Raw genomic sequence first — 18,309 nt, forward strand, 5'->3', positions numbered from 1 at the left:
TGCAAACCACCCTAGGATATCACCTCACATCTGTCAGAATGACTACTAAAAAAAAAAAAAAAAAACCAACAGGAAATAAAAAGTGTTGGTGAAAACTGAAGGGGAAAGGGGAAGACTATATATATATATGTGTGTGTGTATGTGTGTGGATAGATAGATGGAGATATATTGGAATACTACTTGGCCATAAAAAAGAAGAAAAGCTTGCCATTTGCAAAAATGTGAATGGACCTTGAAGATATTGTGTTACGTGAAATGAGTCAAGAGAGAGACCAATGCCATGTGATTTCACTGTATGTGGACTGTAAAAAGCAAAACAAATAAACAAAACAAGACTTAGAGGTACAGAGAGCAGAGTGGTGGTCATCAGAGGAGTCAAGAGGGCTGGGAAGGGGTTCAGCTGGGTGAAGGGGCGACATATGGTAACCAGACCTCCCGTGGCAGTCACTTCATGGTGTATACCAGTATCGAATGATTACTACGTTGAACACCTGAAACTAATATAATGATCGGTGCCAATTTTAACCTTGATTTCAAAAGTCTGTCCTTGGGAAGATTTTATTTTTCCCCCAAAGACTTTCTCTCTGGGTGTAACACTCTTACCACTGGCTCTTTCGGTTCCTGGCTGGCGAGTAAGGAAGGGAGGAAAAAGAGAAAGAGATTGGCGGATGCTCTCGGCATTTTGAAAAGCCCTTCCTTGTTTTGAATCTCAGTCTCTGCCTTTTTGTCAACTGTTTCCTCTTCTCCTGGCATGGACTGTCCCCACGATTCATTTATATTCACTGTGATGCTTCAGCTGCCTACTGGCTTACTTGGCACCTGACACATCCGTCTAACTCCCTTATTCCCGCTCTCCTTCCCGCCTTCTCTCCCTGAGTACAAGGTTTACCACGATTATGAATTCTGGAGCATGGGGAAAGGGGGAGGAAGAGGTGGTGGGCATACCCGATGCTCCGACGGGGTGATTCCCCTTGGGATCTGAGATTGTAAAGAACCCCTAGTGCTTGTCACTGGCCTGTGGACCGTCCCTTCTGTGCTCCTCAGTGATGACCACCGGACAGGGGTCCGGCTCTCCCTTTCCTGTCTCTCCTTTTTGCTTGTTCCTGACTCTAGACACTGAGAGTTACCAGAGTTTGGCAAAAATAACTGCTAACAAAAGTGTATACCCGTGTGCGTATGTGTGTTTCACACGTATTAATGAGCTATATGAGCAGACCAAAAGAGTCTCCCCCTTTCTCTTTTTGTCCGTTTCTCTCTCTTCCTATAAACATATTTTTAAAAGTGACTGGCTGTGGGGCAACTCAGTCGGTGAAGCCATGATGCCGGATCGAATCCCATGTCTGGCTCTCTGCTCAGCAGGGAGTCTACTTCTCCCTCTCCCTCTGCCCTTCCCCACCTCTTGGGCTCTCTCTCTCTGCTCCCTCTCTCTCACACACAAATAAATAAAATCTTTTTTAAAAAATCAAAAATAAAAGCGCCTGGCTACAGCTGTATAAAGCAAGACACAAAGCTGGCAACGCTGTGGGAGAATCAAAGATAATCACGGTATCTGTCAATTCTCAAACATCTACTACAGAAAAGGCAGCGTGCCGGAGTCTTCGCTTACGTCCTCTCCCTGAAATGTCACAGCAGTGCTGCAAGGGAGCTAGTATCATTCCCATCTTCCGTACAAGGAGGTTCAAAGATTTTTGGTGACTTGACCAAGGTCACATAGTTTATCAGCAGAGAATCTTGATCGTTAACTTTCATTTCAAAATTCGTGGTCTCTCCTTTTTTCCTGAATATCGCCCTGCTTTATAAAAGGCACCTGGGAAAGGAAAGCAGTTCAATGAGACCCAGGCAGAGGTCAAAGCAGAAACAGCTGGATGCTGGAAGCCGGCCCCTCCCCAGAGGAGGAGGAGGAGCCCACGTCCTCACGCAGCTCTGGACCCTACCCTACGCTTCTGACTCCATGCCCCCCTGAGGTCTAATCTGCTGTCCTGTGTGGACGCTTGCTTGCCCTTCCAGCCTTCAACATGGGATCTACCCCCACCACCCCCAAAATCTAGGCTAACATAGGCCAGATGGTAAGACAGAGCGCAAAGGCTGGGGTCAGGTATCTGTCCATAACCAGACTCTGTGACTCAGCAGCTCACCCAGCAGCTGTGCAGACAGGGACCAAGCCCTGTGGCAGCCACTTTTGTCACTTGTGGGTCATGATAACAGCTAACCTTAACTCATGGAATCTGCATCACAAAATTAGGAGGTAAGTTCTACCATTTGCCTCACTTTGCCAGAAAATTGAGGCACAAGACGGTTAAGTAACTCAGATTCAAAGAGACAATTTAGCTTGGTGGTTCTCACATGTGAGTGATTTCCCCCCTCCCCTGCCACCCCAGGGGACATAGGGCAGTGTCTGGAGGCATTTTGGATAGTCACAATGGGGGGGCATGGGGGGGCACTGACATCTATCTACTGGGCTGAGGCCAAGGACGCGGCTAATCTAGGGGCTGAGGCACAGCAAAGAATGATCCTGCCCCAAACGTCCGTAGTCCCGAGGCGGAGAAGCCTTGTTCTAGCTCCAGAGTCCACGCTGCCTCTGCAGTGAAATCCTGATGATTTTACTTCTGGTGAGATTCCTCCGAACCTGCCACCGCGGAAGTAACACGAGTGTCACTAGTATGGTGCCTGGGGTGTGCCTTCGGCCAACCGGCTCTCCGCCTCGCTAACTCCCCCCCCCCCCCGATTCCTCTCTCGCAAGAAGAGCAGGGTCAGAGTTCTAGATGACCAAGCTCTGCTTCGCAGAGTGAGCGGACAGCCACGGAGCCCCCGCTTCATCACGGCCTCTGTGTATCAAACGTCTGGAGTCCATTATCCATCCTTGGATTTCCTCGCCGGGTTGAATAACCGCTGTTTATGTTTGTGTTTACAGTCGACTTGGGAATAAGTGTCAAGGAGGATAATGTGGCCACTTCTTCCCCCAAGACAATGGAGATCAGCGCTGTTGCAGATGCCAACGGAAAGAATCTTGGGAAAGAGGCCAAACTCGAGGCACCAGCTGCTAAATCTCGTTTTTTCTTGACACTCTCGCGGCCTGTACCAGGACGTACTGGAGACCAAGCCACGGATTCATCCACTGGATCAGTGAAGCTTGATGTCAGCTCCAGTAACGCTCCAGGAAACAAAGAACCAAGTGAGAGCGTGGCACTTCCGGTGGCAGCTGCACTGGGGCACGACCCACATAAAACCCCAGGCCAGAGCCCAGCCGGGGACGGAGGCTTCTCTGCCGCTGGGGGACCGGCGCCGGCCCCACCTGAGTCGGGAGGAGCGGCCCCCTCCAAGCCTAGGGACTCCAGCTTCTTGGACAAACTCTTCAAACTGGACAAGGGACGGGAGAAGGTACCAGCCGACAGCCGCCAGGAAGCCAAGGGTGCAGAGCGTCAAGACCAAGCCCAGGAGGTTTCCGGATTGTCCAGGCCATCTGATGATGTCCCTGCAGAGAGGGTAAGTGCTGCACAGCGGCGATCCGCTTTGTGAACACCAGCTCTGGGAGGGGGGCTCCAAGGGGCCGAGACAAAGGCACCTACATCGCTCTACAGTCACCAAGCGGCCCCGACAAGGTCTCAAGCCATCGACCCCTCTAGAACAAATAGCACATTGTGGTGGAGTGTCCCCCATGTTTCTGTGGGTGGAAACATCTGTTTGCAGAGCAGTAACAGCTGTGACATCTGTTTTATGTAAAAGAAGAGAGGAGGTGAGTTACATACAGATGAATTCATCCTTCCATTTATCAAAGGTAGAGGAAGACAGATTACGTTTATGATCAATGGAGTCTGCAGGGAAAGGCATTAGCAGAATAAAAATGGTCCCTGAAAGACTTCACTACCCTGCCTGCTCTCAGTAGGTTGTTCCCCTTTCCGTGTGTTTATAGGCTTTTGTTGGAATACATTTCATTTCTTCTTTTTAATAGCCTGGATTGATCTTTAACTATCTTTTGCACCAAAGTGTGGGTTTAAATAAAGAGCTTTTACAGCTCTGGGCAGGCTCTTTTATGTACTAATTATTTTCCAGCAAGCTGGAGTCATATCTTTGTAAAAACTAGATTTTTTTTAAGGAGGTGTCCGGAATCAGCTCCTTTTTGCCCCCCTGCACAAAGAAAGGCAGGTTCTTTTGAGCTTAAAAAAGAGCGTTGGCTTTTTATCTTGAGAGAGTTTGTTTGTATGTGGGCTGAGAAAGGAGCTCCTTGAATGAAAAAGGAAATAAAAGTTGTTATAATGTATTTTAAGGTACTTGGGTTTTTTAGTCATTGGGCTTTTAAATAACAGTATTTTTCCAAAATTTGGGAATGCAGTCAGTAGTAAGGTTAGAAGCAGGAAAAATTTAGTTGGGCTCAGTTTTTCCTTACAGGGTTCTGTATCATGGCTGCTAATTTATTTGTCTAAATAACAACTAATTGCACTGCCCTGTTGCTAGTAGCACTGGGTGTCTTTTATTTTTTTTTAAAGATTTTATTTATTTATTTGACAGACAGAGATCACAAGTAGGCAGAGAGGCAGGCAGAGAGAGGAGGAAGCAGGCTTCCCGCTGAGCAGAGAGCCCGATGCCGGGTTTGATCCCAGGACCCTGGGACCATGACCTGAGCCGAAGGCAGACACTTTAACCCACTGAGCCACCCAGGCGCCCCTGGGTGTCTTTTATTGAGCACTTACAGTATACCGGGCTCTGTACTAAACACTACATATATCATCCTCCTTAAGGAAAGCGACTCTCACGTTAGTCTGCGGTTTAAATGTACCCAGGAGGGTGTTGAGAATTATATGTCATTTTATTTTTTTTAAAGATTTATTTGTTTATTTGACAGACAGAGATCACAAGTAGGCAAAGAGGCAGGCAGAGAGAGAGGGGGAAGCAGGCTCCCTGCTGAGCAGAGAGCCCGATGCGGGGCTCGATCCCAGGACCCTGAGATCATGACCTGAACTGAAGGGAGAGGCTTAACGCACTGAGCCACCCAGGTGCCCCGAGAATTATATTTTAAATGTTAGGAAACAGTTCAATATTCTGGACAGTTAGAACTGGGGAAAGACAGTCAGGCGTGTGTTCAGGTTCTTACTATCAGCGTTCTTGCTGCTTCTGTGAATTTCTATGCCAAGAACTGATTTTCAGATTCTCTTTCAAAAGTTTAAAAAACTATCCTTCAAATGGCCACTTCCTGAATGCTCCAGCTCAGGGCCAACTGAAGAGCTTTCTGCATAATTCAAAGTAGGTCTTCAAACGCATCTGGGCATCACATCTCACTGGGTGTGACCCTGCCAGCTACAGGTGAGACAAGGCTAGAGGGATGGCCGTGACAGAGCCCTTGTCCTCGGGAACTTTGTGGTCCTACCAGAGAAGAGGTACAAAACCCCTGAGATTCTTGTGCGAGGCGCCAAGTGCTCTCCGTGGGGAGGCTGAGTGCTGCAGATACAAAGAGAATTGGCCTCACAGGCTCAGGGAAACTTCCAGCAAACGTATAGACCTGGAGCTGGAAAGTTACTTGTCTTGGGGCTAGAAACTAGTCATCAATATTCATGAATATGTGAGAAACGATTTACTGCTTGACTCTGAGCAGAAACTCTTGAGTTCTATTATTGGTCCTGGTTCCTAAGGCCATTTGAAAGTTACGACTTTGAATAAAGACATGTTCCCTTCACTTGGGCATCCAAAGCTAACCCATTGCCCGAGTCAGGAAAAGATGGAGTTATTTATGGGAAGCGGATGAAGCACTGAGCTTTGCCCATCTTGGGGCAGATGTCTAGTGATTCCTCCAAATCCCCCCACCTTAATTAAGAAACCCAGTTTAGGATCTGATACCTGACCCTTGAACGTTTTTATCTATAAAAGTCCTAAGCAACCAGTCCATTCCTAGTCTAAGAAAAGTCCAGGACACTTTAGAGTTGGAATTTATCCACTCAGCTTTTTTTTATGAAAGGCGCTTAGGACCAGCACCTGAATTTGAGTGCAATGAGTTCCAAAATGAGATTTGATTCAGAAGATGGGGACTTATGCTGGGAGCATGGCAAGTGTCTGGTAGAGTCTAGCCCGTTGATGATATTTGAAAGTCACAGGGACCTCCCAGAAGACACACGAATTTAAACTTACCTCCTTTTGAAAAAAGTGAGTTGACTCCCTCAGATTCACCAGTGAGGTTTGCATTTGGTTTTGTTACACTACAGATGCCCATGTTTTTAGCGGCATATCACTGGAATCTGAGTATTGAGGGCCCACACTGCACTATACGCATATAAAACATGGAAAACCAGGAGGTAGTCATTTATGTCTCCTTCGGTCTGTGAACGTGCGGATACTCAAATCCATCTGTCTGCAAAGGCTTTGAAAACAGCCTTCTGATTATTGAGATGTCTCATCCGACCACCGGCTGCATGGTCTGTATTGGGTGGGGGAGGGGGAGGAATCAATTCTTCCGTGAGCACAATGAGGGAATCCAGCTCTCAGAAAGTAACAGGAACAAAACTTCTCCATCCGTGGCTTTCTTGGTGGGAGTCCCGCATTATGCATAAATGGCCGTCAGTGTACTGATTCCGGATTCTCAGTGTAGACTATGTGCTGGGCTCAGCCGCGTCAGCTGTCCCTCCCTCCCACCCACACAAACCTTTCCCCCCAGACTCACTGCATGCTTCTTCCTGGATTGGAATTCCAACCACAAACCTGCAGAGCTGTGAATTGGGAGAAAGATGCCACCATTTCATTCTGGGAGAAGCACACAAATCTTCTGTGTTTTCAGAATGACAATCTTATTTTTGTGCCTCATAAAACTACATTCAGAGCATAGCATAATTAAAACAAGGCCAGAATTCATGAACAAATGAAGCATTTACTACATAGGCCAAAGAAAAGATAAATTATATGCCTGAAAGGTTTCACTGAGCTGTGATTCACACAAACCAACGTGTTGGCAGGGACGATGAGATTTTTTTTTAATTTTTCTAGCCCCTCAACAATTGGACCAGAGTTATAAGATATGCATTTAAGAGATTCATTGCAAAAAAAAAAAAAAAAAAAAAAAGTCCTATAATGAGAATTTGATCTTTATCCATTAACCAAGAAACCAAACACTGTATGTCTGTTGCCAACCAATAATTCCAAAAGGGTCTTTGAAATGGGGGGGGGGCGGTGGTTAACCTGTTACCACAGATTCAGGAGACTTAAACAAGAAATATGCCTTTCTTTAAAAGTTTAACCAAATTCTCCAACTGTTATTTAAATACCAACCTTGGCAAAGCATGTAAAAGATAAATCACAGTCTAGTCCTTCAAAGATCATACCATTTTAATAGTAAGAGACGAGATTTGTTAAAGGGACGTGGTGAGAAGTGACACCAATCCTCAAATTCATTCTGGCTGTAGATATTAAGAAAGAGATTCCATGGTTTTGCTTCCTTGTGTCCTTTTCTCTCTGGAACTCGCTTCATTTAGGCTTTTATCCTCCACAGAAACTGTTCATGTCAAAGTGGCCATGACATCGCTCCTCCCCAAACCCTCACTGTGGCCGCCAAATCCCTTGCGTGTCAGTCCCGTCCCACTGGCCTTGCCAGTCTCATCAGGCACCGCTCCTCACCTGGGCCCTCCCCCCAACACTGCCTGCAGTTCCTTAATCTCCTTTACTGGATCTTATCCTCTAAACCTCGGTGTTCCCCAGACTTTCATTCTTAGACATCTTCTCTGACGACACTTCCTTCCATAGAGATGCCCCCTGTCCCAAGGGTTCAATATACAGCTATCGACTGACAAGTCCCAAATTCATGTCTGTAGCCTAAACCCACCCCGAAAGTCGAGCCTTAAGTATCCAGCCGCCTCTTGACATGGGTACTTGAGTCTCGACATGTCCATTGGAAGGTCTTCCCAGCATGGGCAACACTGGGCTCCTCTCCCACACCTCACAGCAAGCAACAGCGTGCCTACCCGTGTCCTCCACAGGCTTCCTCGTCTCACTAAATGGCAATTCCACCCGGCCACTGCTATTAGTGGTAGAAATGGAATTCAAGAACCAGGATTTCTGAAAAGTAGGGAATTAAAACATAAGCATTGTAGTCAAGTAGCTGAAGGTTTCAACTCGGCCTCTGCTGCACTGGCTGTGTGACCTTGGACAAGTGACTAAACCTTTCTGAGCCTTGGTTTCTTCTTCTGTAAAATGGGGATATCAATAGTGCTGAGCACATTTTCCCATTATTCACACTTGCCACAGTTAAAAGAGATAAGCCGTGTAGGGAATTTAGCACCAAGATGTAGCATTTTGAGAAAAAGAGTATTTAGCTATTATTAGTATCATGGTCCTCCACACACACCCCCCCCCCCGCATTAATCAGTATTTTTGTCTTTTTACTCTGGTCTTCTGTAGTCCTCAGTCAGAGCTCACTGAGATAGCACAGTTGGGTCTAATTTGAAAGATTCATCACCAAAGTCAGAAAGTCCTGATTTGGATTAAAGGAAAGAAAAAAAAGAGGCAGGAGTTATAAAATTACTTGAGAAAGAATAGAAGTTCAGTGCCCTTGCCACAAGCCATGGTTCCTTAGTCTGACATTCAAGGGTCTCCACCAGCTTTTCTCTGTTTCCAACTATATTTTCCACTATTCCCTTAAATGTACCAGTCAGAATTCTCCCCATGTGACCTGCACGTTGCCACCTGCTTCCCCACATTTTCTCCACCTATCTCTCTCTTTCTCTCTCTTTACCAAAAATTCACTTCACCCTCCAGTGCCAAGTTCTCCATGAGGCTGACCAGATGTCCCAACTCCTGGGTGGTTTCTGGTGACATGAATCCTCCAATATTTGTTATTTATACTCTACGTTAAGTCAGATTCGGTAACAAAATCTCTTTGAAGGATGCATCTTATCGAAACATCAAAACCTAAGTAGGAATTCCTGTAATCTTTAGCATTTTACAGAGGAATAAATCCAAGCTTTAGGGAAACCAAGTCACTGACACCAACCTACATAGCTAAAGAGAATTGCCCATCCCCCAAGCCCATACTTTCCATGCTCAACATTATATTTTTACCAAATTGTTGAAATTTGTGCAGTAGGGTTGTGACTAGGTGAGAGTGAATGATTTGTTTGAGGAAATTGTTATTTAATTGTTTTTAAATGTTAGGATGTACAACATTGGAAGTAACAAGTTAAAATTCAAAAAATTAAAAAATCGCCTAATTCCCATGTTAGAGCGCCAAGTGAATTATAAGCTGTGATTTTATTTTGTTTTGTCTACCTTATGGCCTCGAGGCCATGCCATTCCAACAGGTCAAGAGAACTGTCCACCCAAAAGACTTTCAGTAGGAAGGGAAACTGTTCTAAATTATGCAAATTATGAAGTAAGCAAGGTTTTTAGCTATGATACTGTAATTTTTGTAAATTATATGGATTCAGTACTAAGAAATGTTTGGTATGAACTGTTTTCAGCAGCAGAGAGATGATGTCCAAGTGTTAAGAGTACAAGGGATCCAGGGCCAAGTCCAGATTCTTCAAATAATGATAATTGCATCACTTTTTAATAATTCATTATTCATAGGCTCTGTAGTAAGCACTTTGCATATTTTATCTGCTTTGAATTCTTCTAACAACACAAGAAGGCAGGTGTCTTTATTGCCATTTATTTAGTTATTAAAGATTTTATTTATTTATTTATTTGGCAGAGAAAAAGAGATCACAAGTAGGCAGAGAGGCAGGCAGAGGGAGAGGGGGAAGCGGACTCCCCGCTGAGCAGAGAGCCCGATGTGGGGCTCGATTCCAGGACCCTGAGATCATGACCTGAGCCGAAGGCAGAGGCCCAACCCACTGAGCCACCCAGGCACCCCTTTATTGCCATTTAACAGATGAGGGAGCTAGAGCTCAGAGAAGTTAAGTTACTTGCCCCAGACCACGCAGCTAAGTTAATGGCAAAACCATAATCAAGATTCATCAGTTGCCAAAACCCAGGACACTGAGTCATTTCAAAACCTTGTGTTTTCATCCAGAAAAGGAAGATACTGCCTGCTTGAAGTGGGATTGTAAGGTCAGAGGATGATACAGGCAGTCAATAGTAATGATGCTAAACAAAACAGTAGATTTTCTAAGTTCTCAGAAAGTGAGAAATAAAGAATGCCAAACTAGATAAAATGATCTTCCTGCATGATGGAGTTTCGGTAGTTTATCATTTAGAGTGCCTTTGGCTGCAAGTAAAAAGAAACAAAAACAAACCCACCCAATCACTAGTGGCATAGTTAGTGAGGAGAAAGCATTATTTCTTGAGCATGGTGAGAATTCTAGAGCTAGGGGGTTTACTTTGGTTCAACATCTTCATACTCCAGGACAAGTCAGTCTCCAGGGCCTGCCATGAATTGTTGGCGTGGTTCACAGGTTCTGCCACCTGTGGTTTCCACGTGGCCCGCAGAGTTCCAAGTAGGGTACCTCCAAGGTCATAGTGTCCTTTCAAAGGGAAGAGGAGTTTCCTAAGAGTTCCCATTGTGAATTCAGTTGCATATCTGTGTCGAGGTCCAAGGAGGGCTTGTCAAGTTTCTTTGGTAGAAAGCAGACTCTGCTAGCAAAGATGGTATGTTATGGATGGAAACCAGGTATATTTTTTCTATCCAAGTTTATATCAGGAAATCACCGAGTACATGAAGCTGCAGAGGCTGTTCCAGTATCCCCTACTCCTATGGTAATTTACTTGAACTTACTCACAGCACAACTGTCTAATTTGACTATGGCCCACAGTAAGAAATAGATTTTACATCTTGATCTGGTAGACATGCCCATGAATGCAACAAAGACTTCAAAGAACACTGCTGCTTTCACAGCATGGAACACACATTAGTATTTTGTATTCTTTTCTGTTCTATCATGTTTGATTTTTTTAAAGATTTTATTTATTTATTTAACAGAGGGAGAGAGATCACAAGTAGGCAACGAGGTAGGCAGAGAGAGAGGAGGAAGCAGGTTCCCTGCCAAGCAGAGAGCCTGATGTGGGGCTCGATCCCAGGACCCCAACATCATGACCCAAGCCGAAGGCAGAGGCCCAACCCACTGAACCACCCAGGCATCCCATGTTTGATGTTTTTAATGCTGGTTTGACCCACTGAATTACTTTCTAATTTACTAATGGTCACAACATGAAGTTCAAAAAATTTTCTTCTATCATAATCACCTTCTCACATGCAGAGACAGTGATCTTGAGGGATGTGGCTGTGTCTTAAGCAACTAAGTATTCCCAGTGCCTGGTACACTGCCTGGCATACAGTGATGTTCGATAGATGAACTTGACGAGAATAAAGATGGTACACGTCATGTTACGACCTTGCAAAGAACCTTGGAATGTATTCTCGCTATCTCACCATCAGCTCTGCTTAACGCAACTGTGAAAAGAAAATGACTTCAAAATGTATGCATGGTACAGATGCCTTCGGTGAGCTAAAGTATGCCGAATCATATACCTGTATCATTTATTTGGTATTTTTTAAAGGTTTTATTAATTTATTTAGACAGATGTATATAAAGAGAGAGCATGTGGGTGGAGGGGGATGGGAGGTGGAGCAGAGAGAAAAGGACAAGCAGACTCCGTGCCGAGGGAAGAGCCCGATGGAGGGCTCCAGCTCAAGACCCCAGGATCATGACCTGAGCTGAAACCAAGAGTCAGATGCTTAACTGAGCCACCCAGGTGCCCCTTGGTATTTTTAATTCGATCTTTAGCATGTTATGGTGTTAATCGTCATGGTTGAATATCAAGTGAGTGGTGTTTTGCAATGAATATGCAAAATAAATTTTGAGTTTACTTTCCTTTTGGTGCTATCCAATCTGAGTCCCTCCCTGCAAGGCTCTAATAACAGCCCTAATTTATTGAGCATTTGATAACTCACAGACAGTTGAAGGTAACTTTCATGAGGTCCTACGACCAGAAAGCAAGAGAGCTGGAATTCATCACCAGTGCCCACATGCTTAGCCCCTGTGCCTGTAAGTTCCAGAAGAGGAAATATTTGAAACCTTTTGAAACATCTTATATTTTTAAGAAATGTCTGAAGCTAATACTTGGGGACATTAGCTAATTCTGTGGAACATCAGTTCAATGAGATCCACCTTGAAACAGGGCTCACCATCAAAACGTTTCAGAAAATAAAACTTGCCTTATCTCTACTGAAGATTCACAATGAATTCAGCCTCCTTAGGGCCTGAGAAGTCTTACAGTGAACAGATTTACTTCGCTTTGTTTAACAGAGCATTTCTCAGACTTAATTACCCATAAAACTACTAGCCGCCTAACCGGTTGGGCATAGCTTCTGAGGGACTGTTCTTGGAAATGCTGAGCTAGGCATGTAGACCCGAGTTGGAAAATGGCCTCTTGCAGGATGCAGCACACCACAGATAGATTTTATTTGAACTTCAGTGTTTTAATATCTTAATTGATGGATACTGTTTTAAAACGAACAAAGTTGACAATATCTTAAAATTGTGAAATTCTAATACAGTTCCAGGTTTCAGATGTTTCTTGAAAATGGGAAGTTTCATCCTGGACAGCATGTGAGTTGTGGCTGACCCTCGGAATGGGGCATTCTCTCTCTAACTGCTCGGTCCCCACTCCTCCCTTGTTCCCAACAGTGAGGCATGGGAGTTGTCCTTCACTTCAACACATGCATGATTACTTTTTGCGGCAAGGTTGTGAGTGAAGTGAAATATCTCCATCACAGACCACTTTGCTTCCTTCCTACATTTATCACAATTTGAGGCTACTTAGGGGACCATCTGGTTACTAAACTACAAATCCTGCCTGAGAGTTAATCTGCTGGCAGGTGCTGAACAATAAATAAGAGGCTTGAATGTGCTCATGTATTCTTTCAACAAACATCTGAGGACTTTCTTTGTGCCAGGAATGCTTTTAGGGATAGAATGATGTACCTCATGAAAGCTTTCGTTCCAATGAAGAAAGCAACAATAAATAAGAAAAAAAAAACAGGGGCGCCTGGGTGGCTCAGTCAGTTAAGCGTCTGACTCTTGGTTTCAGCTCAGGTCATGATCTCAGTGTCATGAACTTGAGCCCCGCATTGGGGGAGTACAGAGTCTGCTTGAAATTCTCCCTCTCTCCCTACCTCTGCCCTTCCTCCCACTCTCTCTGTCCAAATTAAATAAGTAAATAAATAAATAAATAAAATCTTTAAAAAGAGAAAGAACAAATAAATAAATAGAAAGGGCTCTGAATGAAACCATCAGGGAGAAAGTCGAGTGGCGAGGTAGTAGATAACTAAGTGGGTGGGGGCAGGTCCAAGGAGTTCGGGCGAACCTACAAATTCAGGGAAAAGGATGGGACTTTTTTTTTTCTTTTTCTTTACAAAGCCAAACGATTCTTAGAAGGTCTGCAGCCTAATTTTGGCAGCATGCAAAACAGTTTTCTCACTACCGAGAAGTGTTTGTTAAACAGATGACAAACATATTCTAGGCTATGGGTCATTAGCTTTTATATCTTGAAGTACTTTTTTTAAAAACTGGATATTTTCCCTCTAATAAATGTGAAAGGCCGTGATCACTCTCGAGCTTGCACACGTTCAAAGAGAAGAGTCTTCCACAAATCCTTTTTGCCCATCGGGACTTGCCCCAGGAACCACTCTCCCCCTGCTCTTTGCCCACAGCAACTGTATTTTTCCATTTCCCATCCTACAGCGTAGGCTTGAAGAAGATGCCCCAAAACACGGAGTACTGCAAAAATCAAACAAAACCAAGAGGCAAGAAAAGCACATTTCAGTGCTTAATTCTCTACCCACATTTCACTTGCTGTCGGAAATCAGGTTGACAAATCCACTTACCCTGCAAGTGGAGGAGCTCTGAGAGAGAAAATGGGAAACCTCACTGGCACGAAGCGAGTGTGAATTGCTTTCTTTGATAGATTCCTTTCCCCCGCTTCCAACTCCGACCACAATGAACAACTGCTTTATTTAATCTTATAAATACAATATCTCTGCATCCATCAACCCCATAGATTAATGAGGCCCTACCTCGTATAGGTGCCGAGCTCCAAGACGAGTTCTTAATACCCTGAGGTTAGGTCTGCAGAGTGTTAAAGCAGGCGGTGATCTTACGATTTACAGTAAAGAGCGTCAGACCGGATAGCTGGTCCAGCCCGGTCTGTTTCAACTAGAATAAGCAGGTGGAATGAACACTGTTGCCTCTCTTCCAAAAACAGGAGGGAAAACGGGTAAGTAGAACATTTTTAGATCTGTGTCACGCAGCTTAGGTTGTCCTCTTAGGAAACACGCCAGAAGACAAAGAAAAGATAGGTTTCACGTTTCAGTGTTTTTATGTTATTTGTATTGCCCTCTGAAGTCTTTGGTAATTTCTTAATTAGGAAGCTTGTCTCAACGATGGCACATCAGCAGTCTCGAATAATGTGCTTTTTGAACAAGCCATTTGACATCTAGTAATCTATTGAGAAAATGGGCAAAATTTTATCTCCAAGGCTTTTTTTTTTTTTTTTCATTCCAGCGATGTCTGTAAGAGGAAAGTTGGGAAGATTAAAACGGTCCAATAAGGTAGCCATTCTGTTGATTACGGGACTCCCTTACACCGGACATCATAAGCATGACACAGACCTGGAAGGAGTGACCTGTGAGGACAGTGTTACAGGACAAGAGCAGGGTTCAAAACAAGAAGGATCCTTGTAGGGAAGAATCTTCTTCTGCCCACTGGCCCACACATACGCATTCTTTTGGAACCCAGAGAGGGGTGTGGAATGAAAAATTACATGTTTTGTGTTTTTTTTAAGATTTTATTTATTTATTTGACAGAGAGGGAGAGATCACAAGGAGGCAGAAAGGCAGGCAGAGAGAGGGGGAAGCAGTTCCCTGCTGAGCAGAAAGCCCAATGCGGGGCTCGATCCCAGGACCCTGAGATAATGACCAGAGCCAAAGGCAGAGGCTTTAACCCACTGAGCCACCCAGGCACCTCCCAAATTACACATTGTTGATAGCAGTCGTTTTCAGTAGTGGAGTAATGGAATAATGGGTGCTGGTTACATTTTTCTTCTTTGCTCATCCCTTTTTTTTTTTTTTTCCATTTTATAAAAGCAGCAAGCACAGGGCCCTGCCAGGTGGAGTTAAAGGGCATCTGCAATCCAGGTAATGTCCATGTCTTTCCAGCAGAGTGCGCTGTAAGGCTTGTGGCATCCCTGCTGGCCAGCCGTAAGGCTGCTAGTAAGTTTCCACGAGCTCTTTTTTTCCTTGACTGGGATTCCGGAACTATGCAATCCAGAACTAGGATGGCAAGTCCCTGTTCAGAAATAACACTGGATCTTTAAACACACTTGGAACCGATGTGTAATACTCTCCAGTAGGGGATGAGAAAGAGGAATTTGGCTGTGGACGGGTGGTCTCTGAAGCCTTCCATAACTGGCATTTCTTGGTGCTCTGTTCTTTCCTTATTTTTGCCCTGAGCTTAAACAACGTGGATGTCTTTTTATCAGCTGGTATGAATTTGGGCGGGAAGAGTGGGGAAAATAAAAACGAGCTATAGTGACCAACTCTCCTTAGGTGGTTTTGAGCTTTGTGGGAAAACAAAGTAAATGTATTATATGTAACGTAGGAAACAGATACGTAGGCAGGGAATTTTGAAGGTCCCCCAGAACAGTTTTAATAGACTTTGGTTTTGGAGTTCCTTTCTTGTTTATTAATTTGCTTTCCCTTCTGGGCAAATGGGAAGATGAATTCTATCTTCAAGATTTAGCCAAATTCCATTTTTCTCCCTCAATCTGACAATGGCTCCGTGCAGGTGATGGGACTCTCAGAGGAAGACAGTCTGGAGATCATTGCTGCCTAGCACACGATGCCCTTTGTGCCGCTGGGGCACAAGTGGGAGAGGAAACAGAGCTTTCCCTTTTATCCCGGGAAGCATGTGGCTCAAATTTCTAACAGATGGGAAGGAATGGAGTACTGGGTTTCTGTACCATTCAGTGTTCTTCGGACAAATTTTCTTGTGTTAAACTGTAAGCTAGGAGCTGATTCTCGGTACAATGATTCAAACAGAAACCCAGGACACACCGTCAGTGAAGAAACCTAGATGGGGGAGACATTTATCACTAATAGCTCCAGACAAGGCTTTCATGCCTTGTGTTTTCACTTTAACAACGTAGACATTGCTTGAAGAGGCCGAGATCCAGTTGATAATTCACAGTCGAAGGAAGGTGCCAGAAGTTCCATATGGGTTTTATTATAGACAATCAAATTATGATAAGGCGGCATTATTTTTCAACATGACAAATTGTGATCACTTAACTAGTGTTCCTGTCTGTTTGCCCTTTGAAGCCAACAGCAAGGGGGGAAAATAGGCTTCTTCCACACAGATGGAAAACAAGCTGACACCATGACCACCTGTTTGTATCAAAGAAGTTTCCAGATATTTCCTGGGGAGTGTTTTTGCTTCAGTCTAAAATTTCTGTTCGCTGAGCATGATCTGGAGGCCTGATGAGAATAGCAAAGACATATTTGTAGTTAGGAACAAAGATCATTCTACAAAGAACTCAATATGTAAGGCATCATCTTTCCAACTGTATTTAGTTTCGCCCTCTGGGAAATTTTTAAAATTTGGAATTAGTCGCCTACATTATGTTTTAATTTTGATTTTTATACATAATACCTGGCTCAAATTAAGAAATTCTAAAAATGGTCTACCTGTCTACCAATGCCATCCCCAGTAGATAATTACTGGTTGCATTTTTAAGTGCATCCTCCCAGGATTTCTCTGGACATACATAAGCAAATGCAAGCATAAATTTTTATTCCTTTTTTTTTTACACAGAAGATGATAAAATATACACTCGGTTCTAGTCCATGCTTTTTTTTCAGACAACACTATTTCAATATCTGTACAGCTTCCTCATTTCTAACACTCATGTACTGTTCCGTTGTGGTAGTGTTCCAAGATCTAGCTTACCTGGACCCAGACAATGACATTGGGCTGGTTTCCCAACATTTGCTAGTGCCCCACAGTAAACAACTTCATGAACTTGGTTTTTCACACGTGTGTGACTTGAAGTTTAGAGTCAATGCTTAGAAGCAGAATCGCTAGATAGAAGAGTCCGTTCTTTTTTTTTTTTTTTAAAGATTTTATTTATTTATTTGACAGAGAGAGACCACAGTAGACAGAGAGGCAGGCAGAGAGAGAGAGAGAGGGAAGCAGGCTCCCTGCTGAGCAGAGAGCCCGATGCGGGACTCGATCCCAGGACCCTGAGATCATGACCTGAGCCGAAGGCAGCGGCTTAACCCACTGAGCCACCCAGGCGCCCCGAGTCCGTTCTTTTTTAAAAATTTTGGTAGATAATGCCAAATTGCCCTCAATCGGGACTAAACTAATTTACATTCCAAACAGCAGTAAACAAATCTGCTTGGTTCTCAAACCAGCCTCCCAATGGAAAGTTTCCAAACTTTCGGACTTTTATTTTTTTCTCTCAATCTTTCCTTTAATGGCATCCGGATTTTGAGTCACAGTTACAAAAGTCTTCTCCATCCAAAATTATAAAATATAAATATTTTCCTCTAGCGTTTTTATCCATTTGGATTTTGTTCTTCTATAGGGTTGACTTAGGACACCAAGTTAATTTGCTTTCAGATGACCACCTGGTCCCTGTATGTTTGATTAAATAGTCCTCCGCTTTGAATAGATTTGAGGTGTCCTCTTTATCATACCCTAAATTCCTGTATGTCCTGGAATAATATGTGTCATATAGCAGGGAAGAAGAATAGAGACAAGAGAAATAAATAGATCAACTCTTGGTTTTGAGCAAACCTGAAGAAAGGGAGTTGGCGGGGGTAAGGCAACATGGAGTGTGCATGCTATTTGCCTTGGAAATAATTTGGGTCTGGAGTCAAATTCTAGTTCTATTCTACAACCATATGCAAGTTATCTATCCTTTTCATGCATCAATTTATTCATCAGTATAAAAACAAAACAAAAAAAAACCAAAACTGCATATAGTACATACTTCATGAAATCCTTGTAAGAATTACATGAAGACTTTTGGGACACCTGGGTGGCTCAATCAGTTAAGCATCTGCCTTTGGTTTAGGTCATGATCCCGGGGTCCTGGGATCAAGCCCCACATCGGGCTCCCTGTTCAGTGGGGAATGGGCTTTTCCCTCTACCTCTCCCCTTGTTCATGGTCTCTTTCTTTCCCTCTCCCCACCTTTTCTCTCTCTTTCTCCCTGACAAATAAATAAGTAAATAAATCTTTAAAAAAAAATTACATGAGGCCTTTTTAACTAGTTTAGCAGGGCCTGACATATAAAGATTGGTCATGATTATCATCATTGAAACTTTTTGCTCATTA

The 18,309-nt window shown here is 43.8% G+C and overlaps 1 protein-coding gene across 9 annotated transcripts in view; it reads left to right on the forward strand.

Annotated features, from left to right (window-relative positions):
* BCAS1 (brain enriched myelin associated protein 1) overlaps positions 1-18,309 on the forward strand; it is a 93,723-nt gene that overhangs the window by 29,188 nt on the left and 46,226 nt on the right. For all 9 annotated transcript variants that reach the window (XM_044262801.1, XM_044262803.1, XM_044262798.1 and 6 more), the window contains exon 4: positions 2,912-3,483. In XM_044262801.1, the coding sequence (XP_044118736.1) occupies positions 2,912-3,483 (572 nt within the window). The remainder of the gene's footprint in view (positions 1-2,911; positions 3,484-18,309) is intronic.

The sequence above is a fragment of the Neovison vison genome, chromosome 8 (genome assembly GCF_020171115.1).
Source record: "Neovison vison isolate M4711 chromosome 8, ASM_NN_V1, whole genome shotgun sequence".
Taxonomy (NCBI): Eukaryota; Metazoa; Chordata; class Mammalia; order Carnivora; family Mustelidae; genus Neogale; species Neogale vison.